This window comes from Equus caballus, chromosome 4 (genome assembly GCF_041296265.1).
Source record: "Equus caballus isolate H_3958 breed thoroughbred chromosome 4, TB-T2T, whole genome shotgun sequence".
Taxonomy (NCBI): domain Eukaryota; kingdom Metazoa; phylum Chordata; class Mammalia; order Perissodactyla; family Equidae; genus Equus; species Equus caballus.
Window position 1 is genome coordinate 7,550,999 of NC_091687.1, and position 24,616 is coordinate 7,575,614.

General features: G+C 39.8%; 2 protein-coding genes across 11 annotated transcripts in view; both read left to right on the forward strand.

The window, feature by feature from the left end:
* The first annotated feature begins 32 nt into the window (after positions 1-32).
* Positions 33-15,682, forward strand: DUS4L (dihydrouridine synthase 4 like). Of its 3 annotated transcripts, none has more exons than XM_070264185.1 (8): positions 33-171; positions 497-764; positions 4,412-4,548; positions 8,518-8,639; positions 8,795-8,954; positions 12,329-12,451; positions 13,473-13,699; positions 14,903-15,526. In XM_070264185.1, the coding sequence occupies exons 3-8, from the start codon at positions 4,433-4,435 to the stop codon at positions 15,148-15,150; spliced, it is 996 nt and encodes a 331-aa protein (XP_070120286.1). In that variant the 5' UTR covers positions 33-171; positions 497-764; positions 4,412-4,432; the 3' UTR covers positions 15,151-15,526. The 3 variants fall into 3 exon arrangements, with proteins under 3 accessions (XP_070120286.1, XP_001491222.1, NP_001296215.1); XM_001491172.5 differs by lacking the exon at positions 8,795-8,954 and adding an exon at positions 11,154-11,271; NM_001309286.1 differs by lacking the exons at positions 33-171; positions 497-764; positions 8,795-8,954 and adding an exon at positions 11,154-11,271 and having other exon boundaries at positions 14,903-15,682.
* A 1,937-nt stretch (positions 15,683-17,619) lies between these two features.
* BCAP29 (B cell receptor associated protein 29) overlaps positions 17,620-24,616 on the forward strand; it is a 39,821-nt gene continuing 32,824 nt past the window's right edge. For 2 of the 8 annotated variants that reach the window (XM_070265446.1, XM_070265448.1), the window contains exons 1-3: positions 18,229-18,401; positions 18,449-18,629; positions 21,684-21,784. In XM_070265446.1, the coding sequence (XP_070121547.1) occupies positions 18,538-18,629; positions 21,684-21,784 (193 nt within the window). In that variant the 5' untranslated portion in view covers positions 18,229-18,401; positions 18,449-18,537. Of the gene's footprint in view, positions 18,167-18,190; positions 18,630-21,683; positions 21,785-24,616 lie in introns of those variants that run through there. The other 6 variants (XM_023638894.2, XM_023638896.2, XM_023638895.2 and 3 more) reach the window with 5 other exon arrangements.

Sequence of the window (24,616 nt, forward strand, 5' to 3'; positions counted from 1 at the left end):
GTTGAGTGGGTCCCGGGGCGGGCGGGCGCCGAGGGCCCAGCGCAGCGGGGAAGCCTTGGCCGCGGGGCCGGCGCTTCCCTCCGTCTCCCGCCGCCCCCCTGGGACTGGTGCCCTTCCCCGGGCGGAAGAGAAGGTGGGCTCCGGAACGTGGCCGCCGCGCTTCTCTCTAAAGCAAGTATTTAACCCAAGAATTGGGACTTCTCGGTGGACGCAGGAGAGGAGAGCCGAGGTTGCCGGGCTCTTGGCTTGTCCTCCACAAGCACAGCGGGTGGGAGTTAGTAGCTACCCAGCTTTATCTGTCACACGCCTTGGTTCGCAGTCCTGGGGTAAAGCAAGCGGGAAAAGGGTGGGGAGGCCAGTTTGCCAGGGATGAGTAATAGGGAGAGCCGAGAGTCGATGAAGAAGAAAGACTGAACCAGGAAAAGACAAGTGGGACTCCGTTTCTGCCCTCTTTCCCTTGAGACCGCGACCTCATGCCTATTCTACCTCTTCTCAGTTTCAGCCACGTGCTATGAGCGACGCCAGGCCTTTTATTACAAACTGATGGATGTTCCATATCACAAATTAACAGTATTGAAGCTGTAAAGTCGTCGAGTTAGTTCGCGTTATTTCTCCGCTGATCCGTCTGCATTATTCACCTCGATTTCTCCCAAGATAAATACTGATAAATGAACAGGTCAGCCACACGTGTGCAAGAAGGCTAAGCATTTCTTCGGAAAAAAAAGAAAGAAACTGTAATATATCTTTTCCTTTGTGTACAACAGGTATGTACACAGGGAACCAATTTTCGCAATTCTAGAGCTACATGGGTCTCTTGATTTCTGCTAACAGTATTTCAAGACGGTACTATAGTAGTACTTACCCTGTGCCAGATGCTCTTCTAAGTACTTTATAGATCTAAACGCATTAAAAACTCATAACAACTGAAGTGAGCAAGTCTCATGGTACACTGCATTGTGCTTTCTCCTTCATATAATTTGTTTGATCTCAGTCATGGTGTGAATAGGATTGATTGTTCTGAATGGAGGTCACACAAATTGCCAAGTGCAGTGTGCTCAGCCTCACATTAGGTTTCATGATCCATAATACACAAAATTTTTTCTTAATTTTTTAATGTTGATGACTAAGCATTATCTTTGGATTATGGGTTGTTTTTCTTTGCTTGGCTTTTACACTGGAAGGTTTTAGAAGAGTTGCTCATTCAATGAAGAGCTTTGAGCCTGTACTGTACATACCAGCGTGAGTTTACAAACGTTAAGACTCGATCCCTCTCTTTTCCCAAAGGAGCTAATAGGTAAGGCAGAAACCCATTTAAACAAACAGTTGTACCAGGTGCTTTGGAGTGAGTGGATTTATTCCCAAGCTTGGTTGCAAGTTGAAATCACCTGGAAAGCTTTCAAAACCACTGATGGCCTGCATCCCAAGCCCGGAGATTCACATTTAATTGATCTGGGATATGGTTTGGGCATCTTGATTCTTTAAAACTCCCCAGATCATTGTAATGTTCAACCAAGGTTGAGAACTACTGATTTATTCATTTAGCAAATATGCATTGAGGGAGGCCTCCTTTGTGCCATGTACTGAGACTACAAGAATGAATAAGAATGAAATTATTCTTGCTAACGTCACTAATGAGCTAGTTGCCATTGGACACTTTTTAGTCTTGACTTTTCTGTGATGTTTAAGATGCGTGTCCCCTCCCTCCTCTGTGACGACACTTTCCCCTTTCTTGGTTTTTGACTATGACTTTTCAGGTTTATTCCTCCCAGCTCTGGAGTTCCTCTCTCTGTCTCCTTTGCATTCTTTTTTTTTCTCTTTTCATTTAAATGTTGGTACTTCTAAGGATTTCTTGTGAGATATGGCATCCTTAAGTACTTTGTCCGTGTTTTTAGTTTCAACTTATTACCTAAAAGTTCAAGACTCAATCTACATCTCTAGTTTTTTTCTTGAGTACTGTATCTATATAACCAGTTATGAGGCCTCACCACCTGGAAATCCCATGAGCACCTCAGGTTTGGTGTGCCCAAATGTAAACTCGTGTTTCCCTGCCAAAACCTATTCCTCCTTCTGGTTCTGTATCCTAGGTTGGAATGCCATCCAGTCTCTAAAGCCAAAAGTGTACACATCATCTTGGAATTCTCTCTTATTATATAACATGCACTGTCATCAAGTGTTTTATACCTCCTAAATATCTTGCCAGCTTATTTGTATTTCTAAGAAGCTCTTAAGTGTGTTCTCTTTCCTCTGTCCTCATTCCTAGAGTCCCAGATTAGGTACTCAGTATGCATGGCCTGGACTACTACAATGGCTTCCTTACTCATATTTTGCTAACAGCCCAACCCCCCCACCCCCCCAGTGAAATCTTTCTAAATCGGAAATCTGATCATGTCATTTCCCTGCTCAAATATTTCAATTACAACTAATATACAAGGAGAGACAGCCTGTACAAAAATATCTGGTACACCCATGGAAGTATGTCATATGCACATGTTGAGTGCATACGTAAAAATCACCCATAGAGGAGGAAAAATGGCTGAGGACCAAGGCCCTATAGTATAAAATCTAAAGAATTTTAACCTAACGTGTAAGGCTCATAACTGTCGAGGCCCTCTCCCTCTCTAGTCTAGTTACAGTTCAAGCACTGAATGGTTCACTGAAAACAGCAAGCATTTTTATGCCGCTAAGGCTTTATATGTGTTGTGCTCTGTAACCAGGCACTCCTCCATCTCCCATGTAGTGTCTTCTCAAGCTTTTCCTCCTCCACTGTTGATGACTTCCCTCACTTCTCTAGACAGTTATTTTCACAATGCTTAAATTGTGTGTGTGTGTATGAGAGCTATTATTATATAAATGTATGTAACTCCCTAATACATTTTTGAGGACACAGGAAGTGTACTTTCTTCTGTATTCCCACCTGCAGCAGGAACTTAATATTTGTTATATGAATAAAAACACATCCATGCCCTCAAAAACTCAAGAAGAGACAGACGTGTTGTTATACTCTATAAAAGTAATTGCAAATGCACATGATAACAGAGGAGTGTCTAGGGTGTAGTGGGTAAATAAGGTCAGCTGGGATTCAGAGAAGATTGTCAGAGTCATCAAGATGGGGGATTATGAGTACAGAAACTGGGGCAATGAAGATGTGCCCAAGACTTAATAAAAGGTACCACTGGGTTGACACAGTTGAGGGAGATGGAGAAGTGGAGGACAAGCCCCAGGTGTCTGACTTGAGTTAGCAGGGATGGATGGTGATGGCATAACCAGGATATGAAATGCAAGAGAAAATAAACAAATTTGATTCATGAAAAGAAAGCTACTTTTCTGTTGCTTTATACTTTACCTGTGTCCTTCTAATGATGAATTTTCACAAAAAAAGATAAGCTTGTAACTTTGTCTAGGTTTTATTAAGTCAGACTGATTGAACAGTGATCAGTAAAACTAGTTTCTCTTATTCTAGCTGTGTACTCTACCTAAGGAAGTTGAAATTAGTGGTTTCTATTTAGGTTATATCAGTACTTTCAGGATTAGCCAGGTAAATTGCATGTTGAGCAATTAGGCCTTTCAAAAGTTGGCCCATATCTGTTTTTAAGTTACTAAGGCCAAAAACTGGAATATGGAAAGCAGCCAATGCTATTAAATTATAGGATGTTAAGTAGAGCAACTGTAAAATACTTATAAACTACCTAATTTAATCACTTGTACCTCTGGGTATAAAAGTGATTTACTATGCAATTGTGTAATTACAGCTGATTTTCACTACATAATACTGTATTTAAATTTCTAAAAATAATTAAAGATAAAACGTATCTTCTGATTCAAATACAAAGAAGAGGATTTGAGAATAAGAATGAACATTAAACATACCAGTATATGGTTTGAAACGCTAACTACTTAAAGTTGTTCTATGAATGCCATTTAACATTCCTGGATAAAAGAAGATATTTCAAACTACCAGACATACACAGTATTATATATGAAGTGATTCAAATCAAATTTCTTGGCTTGTCAATGCCAAACAAAGTAACATGGAAAAATTAAAAAGTAACACGAAAAATCGTAACATGATATTCTGGAAGAAAAACTTGTCATTTTCCACGTTTCCACATAAGCAGTTATTAATTTGAGCAGAAAATGTTACTATAGTGAGTTAAGTATAGAACTTGAAACTGGTAGCGTTTGACTTGAACAAGCATATTTTGTACAGTGTGCTAGAAACTATCAGTTGACTTATAAATAGAGGCAGAATTCTGTAGTTTCCTATTCGATACTGTGAAAAGAAGCTGAAAAGACTCCTGAGCCCGTAAGTCTGATGAAAAAAATCTGTTCTTGGCAATTGAAATTGTTACGATGATGGGAATTCATCTAACTAAAGTACCTTTTCTCCATGCAAACTGATTGTCTTTTTCAGATTTGAAACAAATCTGTATTCATGAAGAGTGATTGCATACAAACCACAACATGTCAAGAAAGAAAAAAAGATCCCATGGAAATGTTTCATTCTGGGCAGCTGGTAAAAGTCTGTGCCCCCATGGTTCGATATTCAAAGTAAGTATTGTCAGTTGGTTAATGAGCTAGGATATGATTTCCTTTTCATGCGCCGACTTTTTTAAAGACAGACCACCCCCCCCCCCCCCACATGGGATCTTTAGACCCCTACCTTTGGGATCGTGATCTAGGCTTGAGTCCTGGTGCTACCACTTGCCTGGTATGTGGGGCCCTGGTAAACAATTAACTTTTTCCAAACTTCACTCTGTATCTATAAAAATGGTAGCATTTATAACTCCCACCTATAAAGATAATAGTGGATATTAAGTACATATATTATGTAAATATATATGAACATTTATGCACACGTTTTTGTGTGGACGTAAGTCTTCGTTTGTCTGGGACAGATCCCCAGGACTGCACTTGCTGAGTCGTATGGTAGTTGTGTGTTTCGTTTTTTAAGAAACTGCCAAGTTTTCCAGAGTGACTACCATTTTATGCTCTCGCCAACAGCTTAGGAGGAATCTAGTTTCTCCTCATCCTCGCCGACTTTTGATAATACCACTGCCTTTTATTTTAGCCGTTCTGGTAGGCGTGCAGTGATATCTCATTGTGGTTTTACTTTCTGTTTCCTTTATGGCTAGTGATGTTGAACACCTTTTCATGTTTCATTTGTCATCTGTATATTGTTGAAGAAATGTTTCTTCATGTCTTTTTGCCCATATTCTAATTGGATTGTTTGCTCTTTTACTATTGAGGTTTTTTTTTTTAATTGTGGTAAAATACCTGCAACATAAAATTTACCATTTGAAACATTTTTAAGTGTACAGTTCAATAGTGTAAGTACATTCACATTGTTGTACCTACAGTCCCTAAAACTCTTTCCATCTTACAAAACTGAAACTCTGTACCCGTTGAACAATAACTTTGCCTTCCTCAGCCCCTGGCAACCATCATTCTATGGTTTTTTGCTCTATGAATTTGACAACTCTAGTTACCTGATTATAAGTGGAATCATACAGTATTTGTCTTTTTTTTTTTTAAAGATTGGCATCTGAGCTAACATCTGTTGCCAATCTTTTTGTTTCTTCTTCTTCTCCCCAAAGCCCCCCAGTACATAGTTGTATAATCTAGCTGTAGGTCCTTCTGGTTGTGCTATGAGGGATGCCGCCCCAGCATGGCTTGATGAGCGGTGCTAGGTCCACGCCTAGGATCTGAACCAGCAAAACCCTGGGCTGCCGAAGTGGAGCGTGCAAACTTAACCACTCGGCCATGGGGCCGGCTCCCAGTATTTGTCTTTTTGAGACTGACTTATTTCACTGTGCATATCCTCAAGGTTCATCCATGTTGTGGCAATTCTATTTTTAAATTTTTGAGGAATCACCATGCTGTTTTCCACAGCAGCTGCACCATTTTATGTTCCCAACAGCAGAGCACAAGGATTCCAGGTTCTCCACATTCTCATCGGCACTTGTTATTTTCTGGGGAGTGGGGGGCAGATGTTTTTTATAGCCCTCCTAATAGGTGTGAAGTGGTATCCCATTGTGGGTTGGATTTGTATTTGCCTTGTGATGTTGAGCACTTCTTCATGTGCTTGTTGGCCATTTGTGTATCTTCTTTGGCAGAATGTCTATTCAAGTCTTTTGCCCATTTTTGAATGAGGTTGTTGTTTTTTGTTGTTGAGTTTCTGTTCACTATTCAATTTTGAAAGTTCTCCGTATATTCGAGATACAATTCTTTTGTTAGATATGTGGTTTGCAAACATTTTCTCCCACTGTGTAGCTTGTCTTTTTATCCTTTTAAAAAGGTCTTTTGCAGAGCAAAATTTTTTATGTAATGATGAAGTCCATTTTATCAATTTTTCCTCTTATAAATTGTGCTTTTGTTGTAGAGTACAAGAAGTCTTTATGTAGCTCTAGATCCTAAAGATTTTCTCCTATGTTTTTTTCTAAGTCTTATAGTTTTATGTTTTACGTTTAAGTCCATGATCAGTTTTGAGTTAATTTTTGTGTAAGTGTGAGAATTAGGTTGAGGTTCATTTTTTTGCCTATGGATGTCTACTCCAGCACCATTTGTTGAAGAGGCTGTCTTTCCACTATTGAATTGCTTTTGTATCTTTATCAAAAATCAGTTGGACATGTTTGTATGGTTCTTTTTTGGATTTACTCTTCCGTTCCATTGATCTGTGTGTCTATCCCTCCACCAGTACCACAGTCTTGATTACTTTAACTGTATAAGTCTTGAAAGTAGGTAGATGGATTTTTCTTTTTCAGAATTGTTTTGGCTATTCTAGTTCCTTTGCCTTTCCAAATAAATTTTAGAATGATCTTTTCTGTATCTACAAAAAATCTTGCTGGAATTTCCGTAAGAATTAAAATATATCTATCAATTTGGGGAGAATTTAATTTCTCCCAGTTCATGAACACAGTACATCTCTCCATTTATTTAGATCTTTGATTTCTTTCATCAGTGTTGTATAGTTTTCAGCATACCAATTCTGTACATGTTTTGTAAGACTTAACACCACATTATTTTTCTACTTTTAATTTCAGTGTCCATGTGTTCATTGCTGGTATACAGAAATAAAATTGGTTTTTATATGTTGATCTTGTATCTTGAGAGCATGCTAAATTCACTTATTGGTTCTAGGAGGTTCTTTTTGTAAATTCCTTGGGATTGTCTGTGTAGACAATCATGTCATCTGCATACAGGGACAACTTTACTCCTTCCTTTCTTTTATATGCCTTTTATTTCTTTTTCATGCCTTGTTGCACTGCCTAGAGGTTCCAGCACTATGTTGAAGAAGAGTGATGAAAGCAGGTATCTTTGCCTGGTTCTGATCTTGTTCTTTCTTTCACCTTTAAGTATAAGTTAGCTGTAGAATTTTTTCTGACTGCTGTGCCAGCCCCAAGAGGTTTTTTGGTTTTTTTTTTTTTTTTTATCATGAATGAGCATTGTTTTGTCAAAAGCTTTTTCTGCATCAATTGATATAATCATGGGATTTTTCTTCTTTAGCCTGTTAATATGGTAGATTACATTGATTCTGAATATTGAACCTTCAGTTTTAACTGGCTTTTTCTGACACCACCACAGCAGGGGAAAGATGAGAAGGCACCACTTCATTATCAGGTGGAGGTAGAAGTCCAGGTTCCCCACTTGGTCTCCTTTGACACTCTGGGGACAGGGGGCTCCTCATTACTTCTGAGCAGGAGTGAGAGTTCCAGCTCCCCTGGAGGGGGTGGTCTGGTAACTGCTGGGTGATGATGAAAGTCTTGGCTCTTCTCTTAACATCCTCTGACGTTACTCTACCTGGGAGGGAGAAGGGCACCTCACTACTGCTGGGTAGGTGTGGAAGTCCAGGCTCCCTGTGTCGTCTCCACTGACAGCGCTGAGTGAGACCTTGTTACTGGCCAGCAGGAATTAAAGTCCCAGCTTCCTACCTGGCCTCTTCTGACCTCGCCATGGAGGGGTGCTGGAGAACCTTGTTACAGTCTTGGGAAGGTAGACGACTAGGCTCCCCTCTTAACCTTTGTTTGTGGAGAGGGGCCACAGTTTTTTCTCTGGTGTTTGGCTGTAGCAGAGCCACTATTACCTAAAGTTTTCTCTCTTGCTGGGCTGCCCCTTTCCTGGTCCTTTGGTTAGAGAGCACAGATTTTTGTGGGGCTGTTTTTGTCTGCACCCATTAGTATTTCCAGGTTGCCAGCCTCTTCAACTGCAAGTCTGGAATGTTTGAGGTAAAAAAAAAAAACCCAGGGTACTCAACATTGTCATTCCTCAGGTCCTGAGGTCACTAGCCTGTCTGCTGTCTTCTCTCTGCCTTTCAGAGTTTTCTTATGTTTGTTTTCTATGTAATATCCAGGGTTTTTAGTTGTGCTAAGCAGGGCGAACAGGGAAAAGTACATCTACTCCATCTTCCCGGAGGTAAAACTTTCCTCTAATAAATGTTTCATGATTAACTAAATTAAACTTAAAAGTACGCATGATTATGGTGTTTTCTAGATGCGTAATTAATGTTTTATATGCCCACAGGTTGGCTTTTAGAACGCTGGTAAGAAAATACAGTTGTGATCTGTGCTATACACCAATGATAGTTGCTGCTGATTTTGTCAGATCCGTAAAAGCCAGAGACAGTGAATTTACCACAAACCAAGGTATGTGAAACCCAGAGTTTACTTTGTAAAACTTTAAAAAAAAAAAAAACCTAAGCTATCTTGTCTAATCAGAGTCAACACAATTCAGAGATTTTATTTTAAAATCTTTTAGGTTTTATGGTTTTATAAGTTTTTTTAAATTCGTTTTTACTCAGGGCCTTATAAACCACGGATGATAGATCCAGGTGTAAGGTCAGCCTTCCTTAGGGCCCTTTCCTCTCACCTGGACTCTAGATTAGACTCCTGTCTCACTGCCTCCAGTCTTGTCCGGTTCCAAACTATCTTCCAGTCAGCACAAAGTGACCTTCCTAAAATGTAAGTTTGATCACATCTGTTCCCCCAAAAATCCTTCTTGGACCTCTCATTGCCTAAAGCAGTGGTTCTCAAAGTTTAATTCCCCAGACCAGGAACATCATCCAGAAATGTGTTAGAAATGGAAATTCTCAGACTCCACCCCTGACCCACTGCATCAGGAGCTCTGGGTATCTGGTCCAGCAATCTATTTTAAAAAGCCCTCCAGGTGATTCTGAGCTTGCTAAAGCTTGAGAACCACTAGACGAAAGAGTAAAATTCCGGCACCTGTGGATAATATACAAGGTTCTTCATGATCTAGACTCTGAATACCTCTTCTGCAGCTTTATCTTCCATCAGTTTCTCTCCACAGCCCACCAACTTTATTCTTTAAAAGTAGTAAGTTATTTTGAGTCCCTGAAGATGCCCTGTCCTCTCATACTTCTCTGCCTGGAATATCCTTCTCAGCCATTCCTGTCTCCCAGATCTCTCTCTCTCTGGCACATGACAGTTCGTGCTTCTTAATCCAGCTCTCAGAGTTTGTGGCCAGGGAACTCTGCTTATCACCCTCCACCCACGTCTTCCTCAGCACAGCTTTTTGTTGTACTTCATGCTTGTCGCTATTGCCATCAAGTTGATTCCAACTCCCAGTGACCCTGTGTACAGCACAACAGAACCCTGCCTGGTGTTTTTGCTCCATCCTCTCACCTTCCAGCGCTATATCAGACATACTCTGCTACTATTCTTAGGGTTTTCAAGGCCAGTTTTTTTGGAAGTGGGTGGCCAGGTCCTTCTTCCTTGTCTGTCTTAGTCTGGAAGCTCTACTGAAGCTTACATCTTCAAGAAAAAGCAAATTCTCCTATCCCATGATAATCCTGGAAAACAGTGGATTGTCGTAGAAATTCTGAATCACTGGAACTTGGGTGATACCCAGAAATCTGCATTTTGGTACCCAGTGACTCATAGAGGTAGCACTCAAAAAAAACTTTAGAAAAATGAAACTGCATCTATCCAGAGTTCATAACACTAATCCAAAGATGAGAAAAACATGTCCTCTGAACCTAGGAAAGCTCTGATACATTTGGCTATAAACTTTTATATGTAAGAAAAGAGCACAAATATACTGAAAGACAAACCAAAAAGCAGGAAAAATATTTACAGTGTTTTTTATATTTATGATAGATGACTGAGCTAATTTGTTTTATTAAGAAAATAATAAAGGAACAACTAAAAGAAAAATTGCACATAGAAAAATGTGCGAAGAATATAGAGAGAGAGCCCACAAATAAAAATGTACGGGGCTGGCCCCGTGGCCAAGTGGTTAAGTTCGCGCGCTCAGCTGCAGGCGGCCCAGTGTTTCGTTGGTTGGAATCCTGGGCGCGGACATGGCACTGCTCATCAGACCACGCTGAGGCAGCGTCCCACATGCCACAACTAGAAGGACCCACAACGAAATATACAACTATGTACCGGGGGGCTTTGGGGAGAAAAAAAAAAGGAGAAAAATAAAGTCTTTAAAAAAAAAATGTACACTGTTGGATATACAATGTGAGATAAATCATGAGGAAACAAGAATTTTCATCCATATTGGTGTGTATCTATATTGGTAACATCTTCTGAAAGAAAATTTTACAATATCGATCAAAATGTTAAACGCCTATCCAACAGTTATGCTCCTAGGAATGTACTCTATGGATATACTCACAAAAGCATGTATATAATAGTATCATCGTCATAGCATTGTTTCCAAGAGCCACAAATGAAAAACAATCTAGAAGGACACTGTATGTTCCATTCATACAGTGAAATGTGCCACTAAAAAGAAGAAAATCGATCCGAGTACAGTTCCCAGATACATCATGGGGGAAAAGAGTGGTAGGCATAGCAATGTATATAGAATGCTCACATTTGTTTAAATTTTACAGGTATACATAAAATTGTTCTAGAATAAACTAATTCTCACTTTTGGGAAAGAGGTCTGTCAAGAGTGTTGTACTCTTCATTTTATTAAATTTTATACTGTTTGGATTTGTACTAAATGTAAATTGCTTTTAGTCTAAAATATTTAAAATTATTTTAATGCTATCTTGTTGGAACAGATGCTTCTTGGGCTAAAAATAGTTATTGTTATTTTATCCTATACACATGTTAGAGTTTGCTATCTGGTGTGTATGCGTGTGCATGTTTCTGTGAATTTTAATGTGGAGCTATTCGTTTCATCAGGTGATTGCCCATTGATTGTTCAGTTTGCTGCTAATGATGCAAGACTTTTATCTGATGCTGCTCGTATAGTCTGTCCTTATGCGAATGGAATAGACATTAACTGTGGTTGTCCTCAGAGGTAAAGCTCAAAGAAGTTGGAAGAATTTTCAAAAAGATTAGGAAAAACCTATGTGAACATGGTAAACTATCTTTCTAGTTTTCCAAGAATTAAAAAGTAAGGAAAATAGAGTTAAAGCACTTGGGCTTTGAATAAAAAGCATGAAAAAATAAGGAAAGATTATTTAGGAAGATACCTGCAGAGGTATTTTCAGATGGCTAAAAAAACAGCGTAGACGCTCTGGACAAGTGTCCGTCTCACCTCACTGCTGGAATTTTTTTTATGCATGGATCTGCCTTGAACCTTATCCAGAAGTAGTTTGTAGCAGTCCCTAAAATGTATTTTTACTGCCGTATCAGACATACTTGCTCTGGAAACTGTGATTCTGTGATTTGGGAGATCACCACTTGTTTTCTCCTAATTAATTTTCTTTATAAGAATACCTTTTTATAATTACCTTTTCTTTTCATACCACAGTTGTTTGGCTGAGTCTAAGTAACTGGCGGTTGATAGGATGTCCTCAATTTGACAATACCCCTCCTTCCTGGCACTATACTGTATTATCTGTCAATAATTCAAAATGTGTCCAAAGAATAAAATCAAGGTTTTAAGTACAGCATAAGCCAAATCAGATTAGACATATTTGATACTCATTAGGAGACTTAAATAAGCTGTTTAGTGGTGTTGGAATGCTGTAAGCCAAAAGTATCTTTCTACTATTAAGACTAATAAAACCTCTTGTTATGGACAATAAACATCAAATTTGGAATTTAAAAAATCTGAAGTAATTGCAATTAATTACAAATACTTAAATCTGTTTTGGTTGAATGAATTTTAATTTAATTTTCTCCCTTGCCAATGAAAACTATTTCCCATAAGTATTTTTTGATCTGGGAACATGTTTTCCTAATCTCATATTGATCCACCTAGAAATGCTGGATCTATGAATTGTAAAAATCTGATTTCACTCCCCATTGCTAGATAGAGAAATGGATAGATGCACTTCCAGTGCTTTTAGAATTGTATCTTGTCTCCCATCTATTTGCAATTTACTTGTTGTTGTATTTGCTTTATAAAGGTGGGCAATGGCAGAAGGTTATGGAGCTTGCTTAATAAACAAGCCAGAGCTTGTTCAAGATATGGTGAAACAAGTAAGAAATCAAGTGGAAAATCCCAGATTTTCCGTCTCTATTAAGATAAGGTAAAGACAATATTTTAATGTATTGATAATATAGTCCATTACTTAGGAAATAAAAGAATATTCCTTTTGTCTGGGAGTGTGGGGGGTGGGGTCTGTCCTTAATAAATTGGTAGCTGGTCTATGGAAATGTTGAAACAAGACATGTAGTAAATGAATATATACCATAATTTTTATTTATAATTCAGAACAACTTCCTCTTTAAATTTTTTAATGGAAATTAAAACATGCCTTTATTATTAAAAACTTTCCCCCAAAAGAAACCCTCAACTTTTCCATGTACTATTTAATTAATGCTAAGAAACATTCCTGGTACCAAGAGTAGAAAATAAGAATGATATTTGCACTAAAATTTCACAATGAAAAGAAAATAAACCAGGAATTGGTTTTTTGGTGACAGGTTAAAAACGTATTTCAAGGGCTGGCCCCGTGGCCGAGTGGTTAAGTTCGCGCGCTCTGCTGCAGGCGGCCCAGTGTTTCGTTGGTTCGAGTCCTGGGCGCGGACATGGCACTGCTCACCAGACCACGCTGAGGCGGCATCCCACATGCCGCAACTGGAGGGACCCACAGCGAAGAGTATACAACTATGTACCGGGGGGCTTTGGGGAGAAAAAGGAAAAAAATAAAATCTTTAAAAAAAAAAAAAAAACATATTTCAAGATAAAGTATTATATTCTCCCACTTGTGGATTGGGCATGCACAGCAAATATTAGAATAGCATCTTTCAATCCATCTGTGGCAGTATTTGCTGACCTTTTCAGTTATCAAAGCCAAAATAAGAGGAGCACTAGGTAAGATAAAACTTACTTGTCATCCTATTATTGCCAATAGTGAAATAACTAAATGTGAAGGCTTACCTGGGAACTGATCCCCGAACAGAACCTCATTGATAGTCACATGTAATGGTAATATGGTACAGCAAAGCTAAGTAATATATTAGATAAATATTATCTTATTTAGTTTATTAATTTTAGCATGAAGATTTATGTGCTGTGAAAAGATAGATATAATTTTGAAATTGTAGGATCCATGATGACCTTACAAGAACTGTAGATCTTTGTCGAAAGGCCGAAGCAACCGGAGTTTCCTGGATCACAGTCCATGGAAGAACTGTTGAAGAAAGACACCAGCCAGTTCACTATGAGGCCATTAAAATAATTAAGGACAATGCGTCTATACCTGTGATTGCTAATGGAGACATCAGAAGCTTAAAAGAAGCAGAAAATGTGCGGCATATTACTGGGACAGATGGTAAGAAATAAGTAGTTGAGGTTTTTGTCTTTTAATTAGCAAAAAAAAAGTGGGAGTGGGAGAGTAATGTTAATATGATTTTCATTATTCTTCTTTAAAACAGAGCCATATTTTCCTATTATACTGACTTGAGCTAAGCAATTTATTTAAATGATGTTAAGTCTTCTACTTAAAACAATATATTATTTTAATTGGGGTAAACTAATTCAGTTACTTTTCTGCCACCATAATATCCAGTGAGTGACCAGTTAAGAACCTTCCAGGGACCGGCCCCGGGTGCCTACTGGTTAACTTTGGCCTGCTCTGCTTCAGCGGCCCCAGTTCACTTCCCTGGCATGGACCTACACCACTGTCTGTTAGCACCCCTGCTGTGGTGGCGGCTCATGTGCAAAAAGAGGAAGATTGGCAGTGGATGTTAGCCCAGGGCGAATCTTCCTCAGCAAAAAAAAAAAAGAATCTTCCAGATAGCCTATTAGTAAAATAGAATACCTAGAACAGAAATGAGAGTTAGTGAACACAAGACTGGTCACAGGAACCAAAAGAACCCCAGACGGCTATGCAGTTTCATTCACCCCTTAAATTATTGGCATACCAAGCCCTGTGATACCTATTGCTAGACGGGAGAATGCAGATAAAGTTAAGTGTAAGCAAACCCAATTTATGACAATCTGGAATTACCCTAAAAAAACTCTAGGGGCCGGCCGGGTGGCGCAGCAGTTAAGTGCGCACGTTCCGCTTCTCAGCGGCCCAGGGTTCACCGGTTTGGATCCCGGGTGCGGACATGGCACCACTTGGCAAGCCGTGCTGTGGTAGGCATCCCACATAGAAAGTAGAGGAAGATGGGCACAGATGTTAGCTCAGGGCCAGTCTTCCTCAGCAAAAAGAGGAGGATTGGCAGTAGTTAGCTGAGAGCTAATATTCCTCAAAAAAAATTAAAAAAAAAATCTCTAAAGACTAATTGTTTAATGTAGAAGTCTTAAAAAAGTAAATTAAGGAAGAATTCCTCTAAGTACATTGAAACTTTCTTGGTTTCCAAAAGTATCAAAATAGTTCTATACTTGAATTAAGTACACTAATATAAGGGTCTTGTGAAACCTTTTAATACTACTTTATTTTTAATATTCTCAGTTTGTTTCATTGAGTTTGACCTCATAACCATGAGTTCTTAATGTGTGGACGGGTGTGATGTGCTTTCATTTGTAGGTGTGATGGTTGCAAGAGGACTCTTAGCAAACCCAGCCATGTTTGCAGGATATGAGGAGACCCCGCTGAAATGCGTCTCGGACTGGGTTGACATTGCTCTTGAACTTGGAACTCCTTATATATGTTTCCATCAGCATTTAATGTACATGATGGAAAAGATAACTTCAAGGCAGGAAAAGAGAGTATTTAACGCTTTGTCAAGCACATCAGCAGTCTTAGATTACCTTAGAGACCATTATGGGATTTGACGGGACTTCCTAAATTATTTTAATAGATACTTCATTTTATATCTACAATGAAACCACCCAAGGTCACATCTTGGTTTTTACTTTAAATCAGTGGCTCTCAAACATTAGTATAAAAACAGTGCTCTGAGAGCATTTTTACAAGTCACTCCTAGACCCCATCCTCAGAGATTCTGATTCAGTAAATCTCTAGGATGGACCCAAAATTTACAGTTTTAAAGAAGACCCCAGGTGGTTCAAACATCCTGGGCATCCTAGGTCCAAACATTGACAAACATTGTTCTGAATCCTATTATGAATTTTTAAAAAGTGAGAAATTTTTTCCTAAAGGAATCATGTTTTTAACATTTTTAAATAAATAAAACTTTTTAATACTAAACATAAGACTCATGGTATCTATAATATGAAGTACGTTTTTAATGAAAAAATAAGTGCAGAGAAGTGACAGAACAAATGCCAACATCTATATAAAATGAAAAGGAACAAGAAATTCTGTATAGAATTGCATTCAGGCTTAGATTAAAAGTTCAAGTTAGAGGGGCTAGCCTTGTGGTGTAGTGGTTAAGTTCGTGCACTCCACTTCAGCAGCAGAGTTCCAGGGTTCAGATCCCAGGGGCGGATCTACAGCACTCATAAGCCATGCTGTGGTGGCAGCTAACAAAGTAGAGGAGGATTGGCACAGATAATTAGCTCAGGGCTAATCTTCCTCAAGCACAAAAAAAGGAAGATTGTCAGCAGATGTTAGCTTAGGGTGAATCTTCCTCAGCAAAAAAAAAATTCCAATTAGAAAATCAAACTGATACTTCCTAACTCATGAATTACACACCTCAAGGTATTTATTTCAAATTGTATGTAACTGAATTTAATTAGGTGTGATGTTTTGCTATAATTTAAAACAGATTCCATGAAACTCTTTAAATGACATTAAATTTGTTACCTTTCAAGCCTTCTAGACCTTAGAAGATTGAGACCTTGATGTATATACCTGTACCTAAAATGATAAAATTAATTTCATCCCCCTACATCTTAAATATAAAAAATTTGGTAGCTAATTTGGAGATGATTATATATTTGAAATACTATTCCCTGGACAGTAGTAACCAGGTTTTCTTTTTAATTTAAAAACCTAATTTTCATACCGTTTTTAGTGATGTTATTTTTATGCTTCCCAGCAGTTGACAATAATTTTAACTTTAAAGTTCCATGGTTTGGGAATGTTACTAATAGAATTTTGTTATTGGTGAATGTGCCACTGCAAGAATTATCTCAGGTTAAAATAAAACAGTTCTTAATTAAGATATTGGTATATTACCAACATGAAAACTGCTCTCAGGTGACTGACTAAAACTGCTTAATTCAAGAGTTTGGGAATATTAAATGAATCAGTTTTAACATAAGCACTGTGTTGCTGTATTTTTTTCTCAGGCACATTCTGTGCTTTCATTTTTCAAGTAAGGTATTTTTCACGATAACTGGCTTTCTCATTTGATATGAGTAGTATGTAGGAAATAGGGAGCTATAGTCAGAACTTACTCATTTTTGTGTTTGTAAATTAAATTTACAAGTTATGTTTATAAATTAGGAAGTGAATTATAGTGGCTTTGTCAGCACAGCAGCATAATTAGAGTAAGGTGCACAGCCTTTCAAAGGAACCAGCGTGAAGGGCAAGCAGTCCTAAACGTGTTTCATTTTTTTTTAAAAAACCCCTTCCTTATGGTTAATTTATGTTGTCTTTTTTCTTTCTCTCTTTTACATGGGATCAAGTGTGATAAGAAAAAAGCACTGACTTAAATGTGTTTTTATATTCTATAATTACATTTTTATTTTAATCATTTGTTTAATGTTCCCAAAATAATTGTCTCCAGCAGGATACTTTTATTTCCATTCCTGATTTCTGGTCAATATTGAAAAAAACTTCAATAACTTGAGTGTATTCACGCAATTTGAAACAGTGGAAAATAGTAATAGAAAGAATATACTCACACCCACATTGTTTTCCTTTCCTATCAGTCCCCAGGCATCACCCTAAAGTTTACTGCCTCCTTCTGACACCGGCCCTAATGTCACTTCCACCCTAAATTAAACCCAGAAAATACGGGGTTAAAACCAAAGCACTCAGTCCCTGCTCACTCCCTGGGTTCGTGGCTCCACAATCCACTATCCACTGTGGAGACAGCTGGCCAGGGACATCCACCTGGATTCCTTACCACCTCGTCCCCGCAAGCAGCGGCCCAAGGCCCAACGCAGGCTGGGGGGAAAGCTGTGACCAGCAAGGCCACTGACCCCACCACCACCACCATCTGCAAGCAGCCACATTCCTCCCAAACGTTTAAAGTCCCTGGCCTCCCATCTTTGGGGGAGACCACAGGAAAGGAGACAAATTTGAGGGCTGTCTCCGGACTGATGTCATCCGAAATAAAAACCCTTCCTTGCCAGGAACCTGGCGCTCCAGCTTTCGGTGGCCCCTCCCGTGTGGCGGGTAGGGAACCGAGGCTTGCAGGCGCTAACACTCGCGGCCCAGGGACAGCAGCAGAAAATCACGCAGAAAGGGGATGTTTTGACGCTACACATTCTCCTGCGTTCTCAGAAGGACAAAATGCTGCCCGGCCGTCCAACCCTGGCCCTGCTGTCTAACTAGCACTCAATTCCGGCCGATGAAACCGTTTGTGCCACAACCGAGAGACGCAGCGGGAAGAGCGCGTAGAGCGCGTTGCAGCACCGCCCGCCCATGCTGCATCCCGGGTCTGGCCCCCACCGGCCCCCTCCCTTCTCCCCGGCCACGCCCCCGCCCCGGCCTCAGGCTGTTAGGCATGCGCAGTCGCCCGGCCCCGTGGGGCCCCGCCCACCGCCGTCAGCCAGCGGTTCCGCGCCTCTCGCGCCCGCGCAGCCCTGCTCCGGGGGAGTGGGCGGGGCCGCAGCCGCGGGAGGGCGCTGCCCGCTCCGCCTCCTCCCGTCTCCGCGAGTTGTGACGCGCGGGCGCCGGGCCGGAGCAGCGCGGGGAGCCGCGAGCCGCGGCCGGGTAAGGCCGCCGGGGTCGGGGCCGGGGGCGCGCGGCCCTCCGCCGTTGGGGCTCGGGGCTCCGGAGCGGCGTTCGCGGGGCGGGACCCTGAGGCGCGGGCGTTGGGGAGGGCGACGTTGGGCGGCGGTCGCCGGAGCTGGCCGGCCCGCTCGCCCTGGGTGCCGCAGGCCGCCGCGGAGGAGGCTCCGGGCGCCGGCCCCGGCCCTGCCCGCCCTGCCGGCCGCCGCGGGTTGAGGTGGGGCGCCCCGGCCCTGCCCGCCCTGCCGGCCGCCGCGGGTTGAGGTGGGGCGCCCCGGCCCGCGCCGCCCGGGGTGTGCGACAGGCGACGGCGGACTCAAGCAGGCTTTCTCTGTTTAGGTGCGAAGAGCGACATGACGCTCCAGTGGGTGGCAGTTGCAACCTTTCTGTACGCTGAAATAGGACTCATTCTCATCTTCTGTCTGCCTTTTATTCCTCCCCAGAGGTAGGAAACCTCCAGCGCGTTACCGTGGTAAATAGAGGACTGGCTCCTGTCCGCTGCTTGGTGTGATAGGGAAAAAGTTCCTTAAGATTCAGAAGTTCTGAGTGCTGATGCGTAAACGGGGCTCTTTAAAAATAAACTCACCATTGCACAAATTAGGTGGTATATAATGACGGTATTAAAAGGTATAAGACTTTTTATGATATGTACAAATGAGTTAACTCTTTTCCCCTCTCTTCTAAAAGCAAAAGGGCCTGGTCCCTTCCGTTCTGTTGATTACAGATATAATAAATCGATGGTTATACTTTTAACACCTGTCTTGTCCATCAGGTTGTACTCTTGTTTTATTGCCCTGGGCTGGAACAGTGAACTAAATAGAGATGAATGACAGATTATGTTTCCAGCACAGCATGGGCGCTGAAATGTTTCACTGCGGCAGGGGAATGACAGTTGTGAAACTTAAGCCAATAAGTGATTCTTAGTTTTGGCCTTATGTAACCAAGAAGTAGTTTCCTTAATGCTTCATAGCAATTTTACTACTCCCCCCTCCCCTATATATTAGAGGTGCTGAATATGAAAAGCGTCAGAACCATACATCAGCATTAGTTCCTTGGTAAATCACCTTTGGAGGTCTTTAAGTACTGAGTATTTTAATTGAAGCACTGGGTCACTTTACCTTTGTAATAATGCCCTTATTAGGAATGCAGTTTTAGATCCAAAAACTTGATAGTATGAATGGTGAAATACACGTGTAATGAAAATGTTGCAAGACGTTTGCTCATGCTCACGAGGCGAAAGCTTTCGTTAAGTGAGATGGCAGAGATAACCCACTGAAGTTTAGGAAGATCCCAGGCCTGGAAGAGACGTAGGAAAGTTTTTCCCTTGGCTCAGTCAGGATCCAGCTAGTCTTGCACAACTCTTCACTTGCTTCTTATTTACCTAGATTTCTTCCCGCTTCTGTCCTTTTCTATCAGCTGTACCATCACTTTTTTCTTCCTTACTAAAGAAAAACGTTGAATCATACTGTAGGAAGGAGCCTTAGAGATGATTTTATCCAGACTGCTCGTTCTGTAGATCTTGTACTGAGACCCAAAGAGGAAAAGTGGCCTGACTAGCTGGTCTATGGCAGATTCCAGACAAGATTCTGGCTTTTAGTGTAGCGCTCTTTCTGCTCTGTCACCTTCCTCCTCATCCTGTTAATTTTGTTTCAAATCCTCAGTAACACCTGATTTGCTTTTTTGGTAATACTTGCAACAATAACATCCTATATTCAAGAGAAAGATATTATTTATAAACATTGGATTTATAAATAAGGCTTCGGAATTTGCAAAAAAAAGTTTTTTCCTCTGTTGATCTTTGCTGCATCAAAATGATCCATTATGGATTTTTTTCTTCCGGCCAAATGTAATTTTTTTCCTTTCCTGATCGAGTAGCTGTTTGATAGATGTGTGTATATGTACACACATTGTATAAATGTACCCTCATGTACAAATATGCATAAGAAAATATATATATACACGTAAATTACAGTATGTCATTACTCTGTGGATCCATGTCTTTTTATCGTTTATATACATATCCCCATAATCTTCAAAAAGAAGCTTTCAGTCTTCATTTAATTTGTCTCTCTATTCTTTTCTCACATAACCCACTTGTTGAAGACACATGCTCTGGGTCAGCATGCCTGGGTTTATATTCTGCCTCTACATGTTACTGTGTGACCTTGGGCAAGTTATTTACCATCTCTGGCCAGTTTCCCCACCAGTAAAATGGAAGTTAATACTAATATCTACCTCATATGGAGGTTGTGGTGATTAAATGAGCTAAAACATGTTAAAGTGCTTAGAACTGTGGTTTAGTCAGGACTCAATATATTTTAGCTGTTATTAGCTCTTGCTTGAATTGCATCTTCTTATAAACTGCTAGTTGTTCCCTGTAGGGGTCTCTTTTGTGTTCCCTTTCATACTGGCCCTTGAAGATATGTGAATTCACATTTGGGCCTAGATCAAGGTATTGCCGCTCTGTTCTCTTTCTACAAATATAAAAGTTTTGTAATGTAAAAGTTGAAGACCGTCCTTGGGATTGGAAGCACAGAGAGAGGAGGAACTGCCTTCATCTATGTCAATCTCCCGCTCCCCGCCAACTTCAAGTGAAGTTGTTTTCAAAACTTATTAGTCAATACTTAGTCATAATCGTAAAATAAAACTTAAGTTGTAAGCGCTTGATGTGTGTTTAAATGTTTATTACCTTTGTATGTCTCCTTTAGACTCAGTTAATGTGTTATTCAGTTAAAATGTCTGTGTTCCAAGTTTGTTACCTTCCCAATTGTGTGATGGATTACTTTGTCACTCTTTACCGTTTATAATTCCTGCTTTCTTACCTCTGTGTCTTTGCTTATACTACTCAATCCATCTAGACTATTTATTTCCTCTTTTCATTTCCTCAGTGTCCAAATCTTGATATGGGTGGTAATTACATGTGTATATATATATGTAAAAATTCCTCAAGTTATTTCTTTAAGATTTTTGTACTTTACTGTATACATGTAATACCTCAATGCTTTTTTTAATTCCCTCCTGGTGAAGGTAGAGAAACTCTTTTACTTGGAGTAGATGTTAAAAGTGTACTGTATGAAAATAAATAGTGCAGAATTTGGACCCCCTACTCTTGAAATTTTGCTGATGGTTAGACCAATAGGTCTTTGGTTCTGAGTTATTACTCCGATTAGAGAAAAGATATAAAGTGATAGCTTCTTTCAGCAGTATGACATTTTACTGTAAGATTTCCTTTTTAAGGTTTTGATCATGTATATTTAAAAGTTATTTTCACTTCAGAATATTTAAGCCACCAGTCAGAAGATAAACAAGTGTCAGTTTGTTATTAAATTTGAAAAAGTTGTTCTTTATTTCATGAGACATTCTTATGTGACATAAAAAATTAAATTTCTGTAATTCTTTTCATTTACTACAGTTACCAAAATGTTACTTCAGTATTTATAAAGTATTTCAAAACCTTCTTTTGATTTTTTTTACCTAATTTAATTGTATCGCTTTACAGATGGCAGAAGATTTTTTCATTTAATGTGTGGGGTAAAATTGCAACTTTCTGGAACAAGGCTTTCCTTACTATTATAGTCCTATTAATTGTTCTGTTTCTAGGTAAGTACTAGATTCCTCCTTTGAATAAGTGTAACTCTAGTTTTCTTTTTAATTAACAAATTCATTAGTTTTTGATTAACTTGATGTTGCTATTGGTTCCACAGTTGACTTTATATAGTATATTGTCAGTATATAGAGTAGATAATGATATATTGATACACGGTTGATGCATATTACTATTCTCTATGCACAAGCATAAAATTCAGCTGAGTGCAGTGAGTGTTAACCTCTTTTAAGTTGCTTTAAGATTTAAATGCAGCAATGCATAGCCCGCTTTTCAGAGGTACCAGTTGTACGATCCTTTGTAACTGGGGTGTCCTTGGCACCCAGAGATCTTAGCTGTTAGGGGGGCAAATAGAGGAATAGAATCGTTAGGCCCTCAAGGGAAGTCCCATATAGAGAGTGTGAATCTTGTTTGGATCCTGGCTAAAAAATTACAACACAGACATTGGGGCAAAAATTTGAATATGGAGTGGTTGTTAGGTAATACTAGGGAATTTTTGTTAACTTTAGTTATGATAACAGCATTGTTATTATAGAGCAGAGGCCAGCAGCCTACAGCCTGATGGCCAAATGCTTATTTTTGTAAATTAAGTTTTATCAGAACATAACTACACCCATTTGTTTACATATTGTCTATGTCTGTTTACATGGACAACTATAGAGTAGAGTAGTTGGGACAGAGACCATATGGCCTGAAACATTTACTGTTTGCCCCTTTCAGAGAAAGTTTACCAACACCTGTTATATAGTAATATGTCTTAGGAGATGCATGCTGAAATATTTAGTAATAAAATGTCATGATGTTTTCAACTTACTTTCTAATGGTTAAAAAAAAAGACAGGTAAAGCAAATATGGCAAACTGTTAACAATTGTTAAATTTAGGTGGTGGAAATATAGGTGTTCATTGTACTAGTTTTTTAGCATGTTTGAACTTTTCACGATAGCAGGTATCTTTGAAATTAGAAGAGGAATTTCCTGTCAAACCAGAAATTCCGTGAGTCTTAATAATTACAATTTTTTTTAGAAGAAATCACTGAGCTCAGAGTGATTAAGTGATTTGTTTAAGATCACCCAGCTATTTCTTGGCATTTCAGGTTTTGAAAGACATTACAGAGGATGTCTTCCCTCAGAGCTGTGTTGTGGGTTAAGTAGGTTTTACAGGGGCCATCTTGGAACCATCACCACCATGTACACCACTGTTTTGTGAGAAAATGTTTCCAACTTTCCACACCACAAGCCTCTGATGTGGAATCCTCTTTGTAAAACTGGGAACAGCTGGGGTGAGAGGGTATAAGTGGGTAAATGTATCATGAGGTGAATAGGTTTGTGCCTCATCTAAAAATGTATTTGCCTCATAGTATGTTATTGTTAATGTTATCAATTGAATCTCCAGCCGTATAAGAAATAACACTAAACAAGTAAAGAACAATAAGGAAAACAGGTCCCAACTCTGCCAGCAGCTAATTAAATGACCTCTGGAATGGCACTTCCTCTCTCTGAGTTTGGTTTATCCTTTTGCAAAATAGAGAAGGAAGTAATTTTTGCTGCTCCTACTAACTCTAGAAGAGTGTTGTAATCTTCTCACTCTAAAATTATCACAAGAATTTTTACTGAAACTGCCACATACCCACAGAAGGAAAGAGAACTGTAGTCAAGCTTCTTTTGGTGACCAAGAAAGGGGAATTTATAATAGAATATGTTGTTTCAGAGCAACCTAAGGAAGCCCAATTCGAGGGAGGGACTAGTCCTAGGAACAGAAGGGTCCTTTTCATGTCCCTATCTTATCTTGCATTTCTCCCCGGGTGTACTTCATTCTTCCATACCTCTTTGAACTCTGGTGCTCTATTCCCAAGGCAGAAAATGGGCACCACACAGCTGCCAAGTGTTATCACTCCAGCCATATGCAAGGATTAATTAGCCATTTCTGAATTCCGATTCCAATTCTGAGGAAAAAAATCAGACCAGCCAACACCAGGTGTGGTAAGCTGCGACCAGGGATTGGGGTCACAAAGTGGAATGATGGCTGCTGGCAGGAGCCTACATCTGTGGGCAAAGTGGGTAATAAATTACCAGAGAAGAGGGACACGAGGGATGGTTACTGCAGGAGCTTTAACCATGGATGCTAAAGGCAGGGAGATGGGAACTTACCCTCTAAGCCTCAGTGTTTCCATCTCAGGAGAGAGTACTAACACCTACTTCCCTGAGGTGTTTGAAGACTTAAATGCAGTCATGTATGTAAAGCACATGGGCTAGTGTTCTTGTCCACTAGGATGACAGTGGTATAGGTAATGCAAAACTGTGCATGTTTTGTGGGTGGAAATAGGCAGAAAGGATGTAGGAAAGCTAGAAATGCATTTAGTACCAGCAGAAATGCATTCCAGGAATTTGAAAGTTTCCACAAGTGATCTAAAAAAAGACGCTCTCCCCATGGTTTATAGAAAGCCAACTATACGTCACACCCTCTCCTTGTTGTTGCCCCAATTCCTCTTTCAGACATGGTCTGCTTGGTATTATACAGACAATTCGTCTCACAGGTGGGTTTGTGTAATCATTTATGTTTATAAACCTCTTTGATGTTATTGGTTAATCTTCAGTGTTTCTACGTAATGGACTCAGGAGTAATTGCCAAGGAAGCTGAATCACAAGCATAACCCTTCATAGTACTATTTAGTTTCTCTGGCTTGCTCAAAATAACTCATAAATACTATTTTGTTTCTTTTTTTCGGTTGTTTTTAGTGGTTGGCATACTCTTACTATATTATTAGGAATCTGAGAAATGACAAAGGAGAAATAGCTATTAAAACCAAGGAAATTTTTGTGTGTGTGAG

What these genes read in the sequence shown, in the direction of transcription:
- DUS4L (XM_070264185.1), top strand. Translation starts at nt 4,433, where the DNA reads ATGAAGAGTGATTGCATACAAACCACAACATGTCAAGAAAGAAAAAAA. An exon ending in CCCATGGTTCGATATTCAAA is followed by an intron (nt 4,549 to 8,517) that starts GTAAGTATTGTC and finishes ATATGCCCACAG; the next exon opens with GTTGGCTTTTAGAACGCTGG. An exon ending in GCATATTACTGGGACAGATG is followed by an intron (nt 13,700 to 14,902) that starts GTAAGAAATAAG and finishes TTTCATTTGTAG; the next exon opens with GTGTGATGGTTGCAAGAGGA.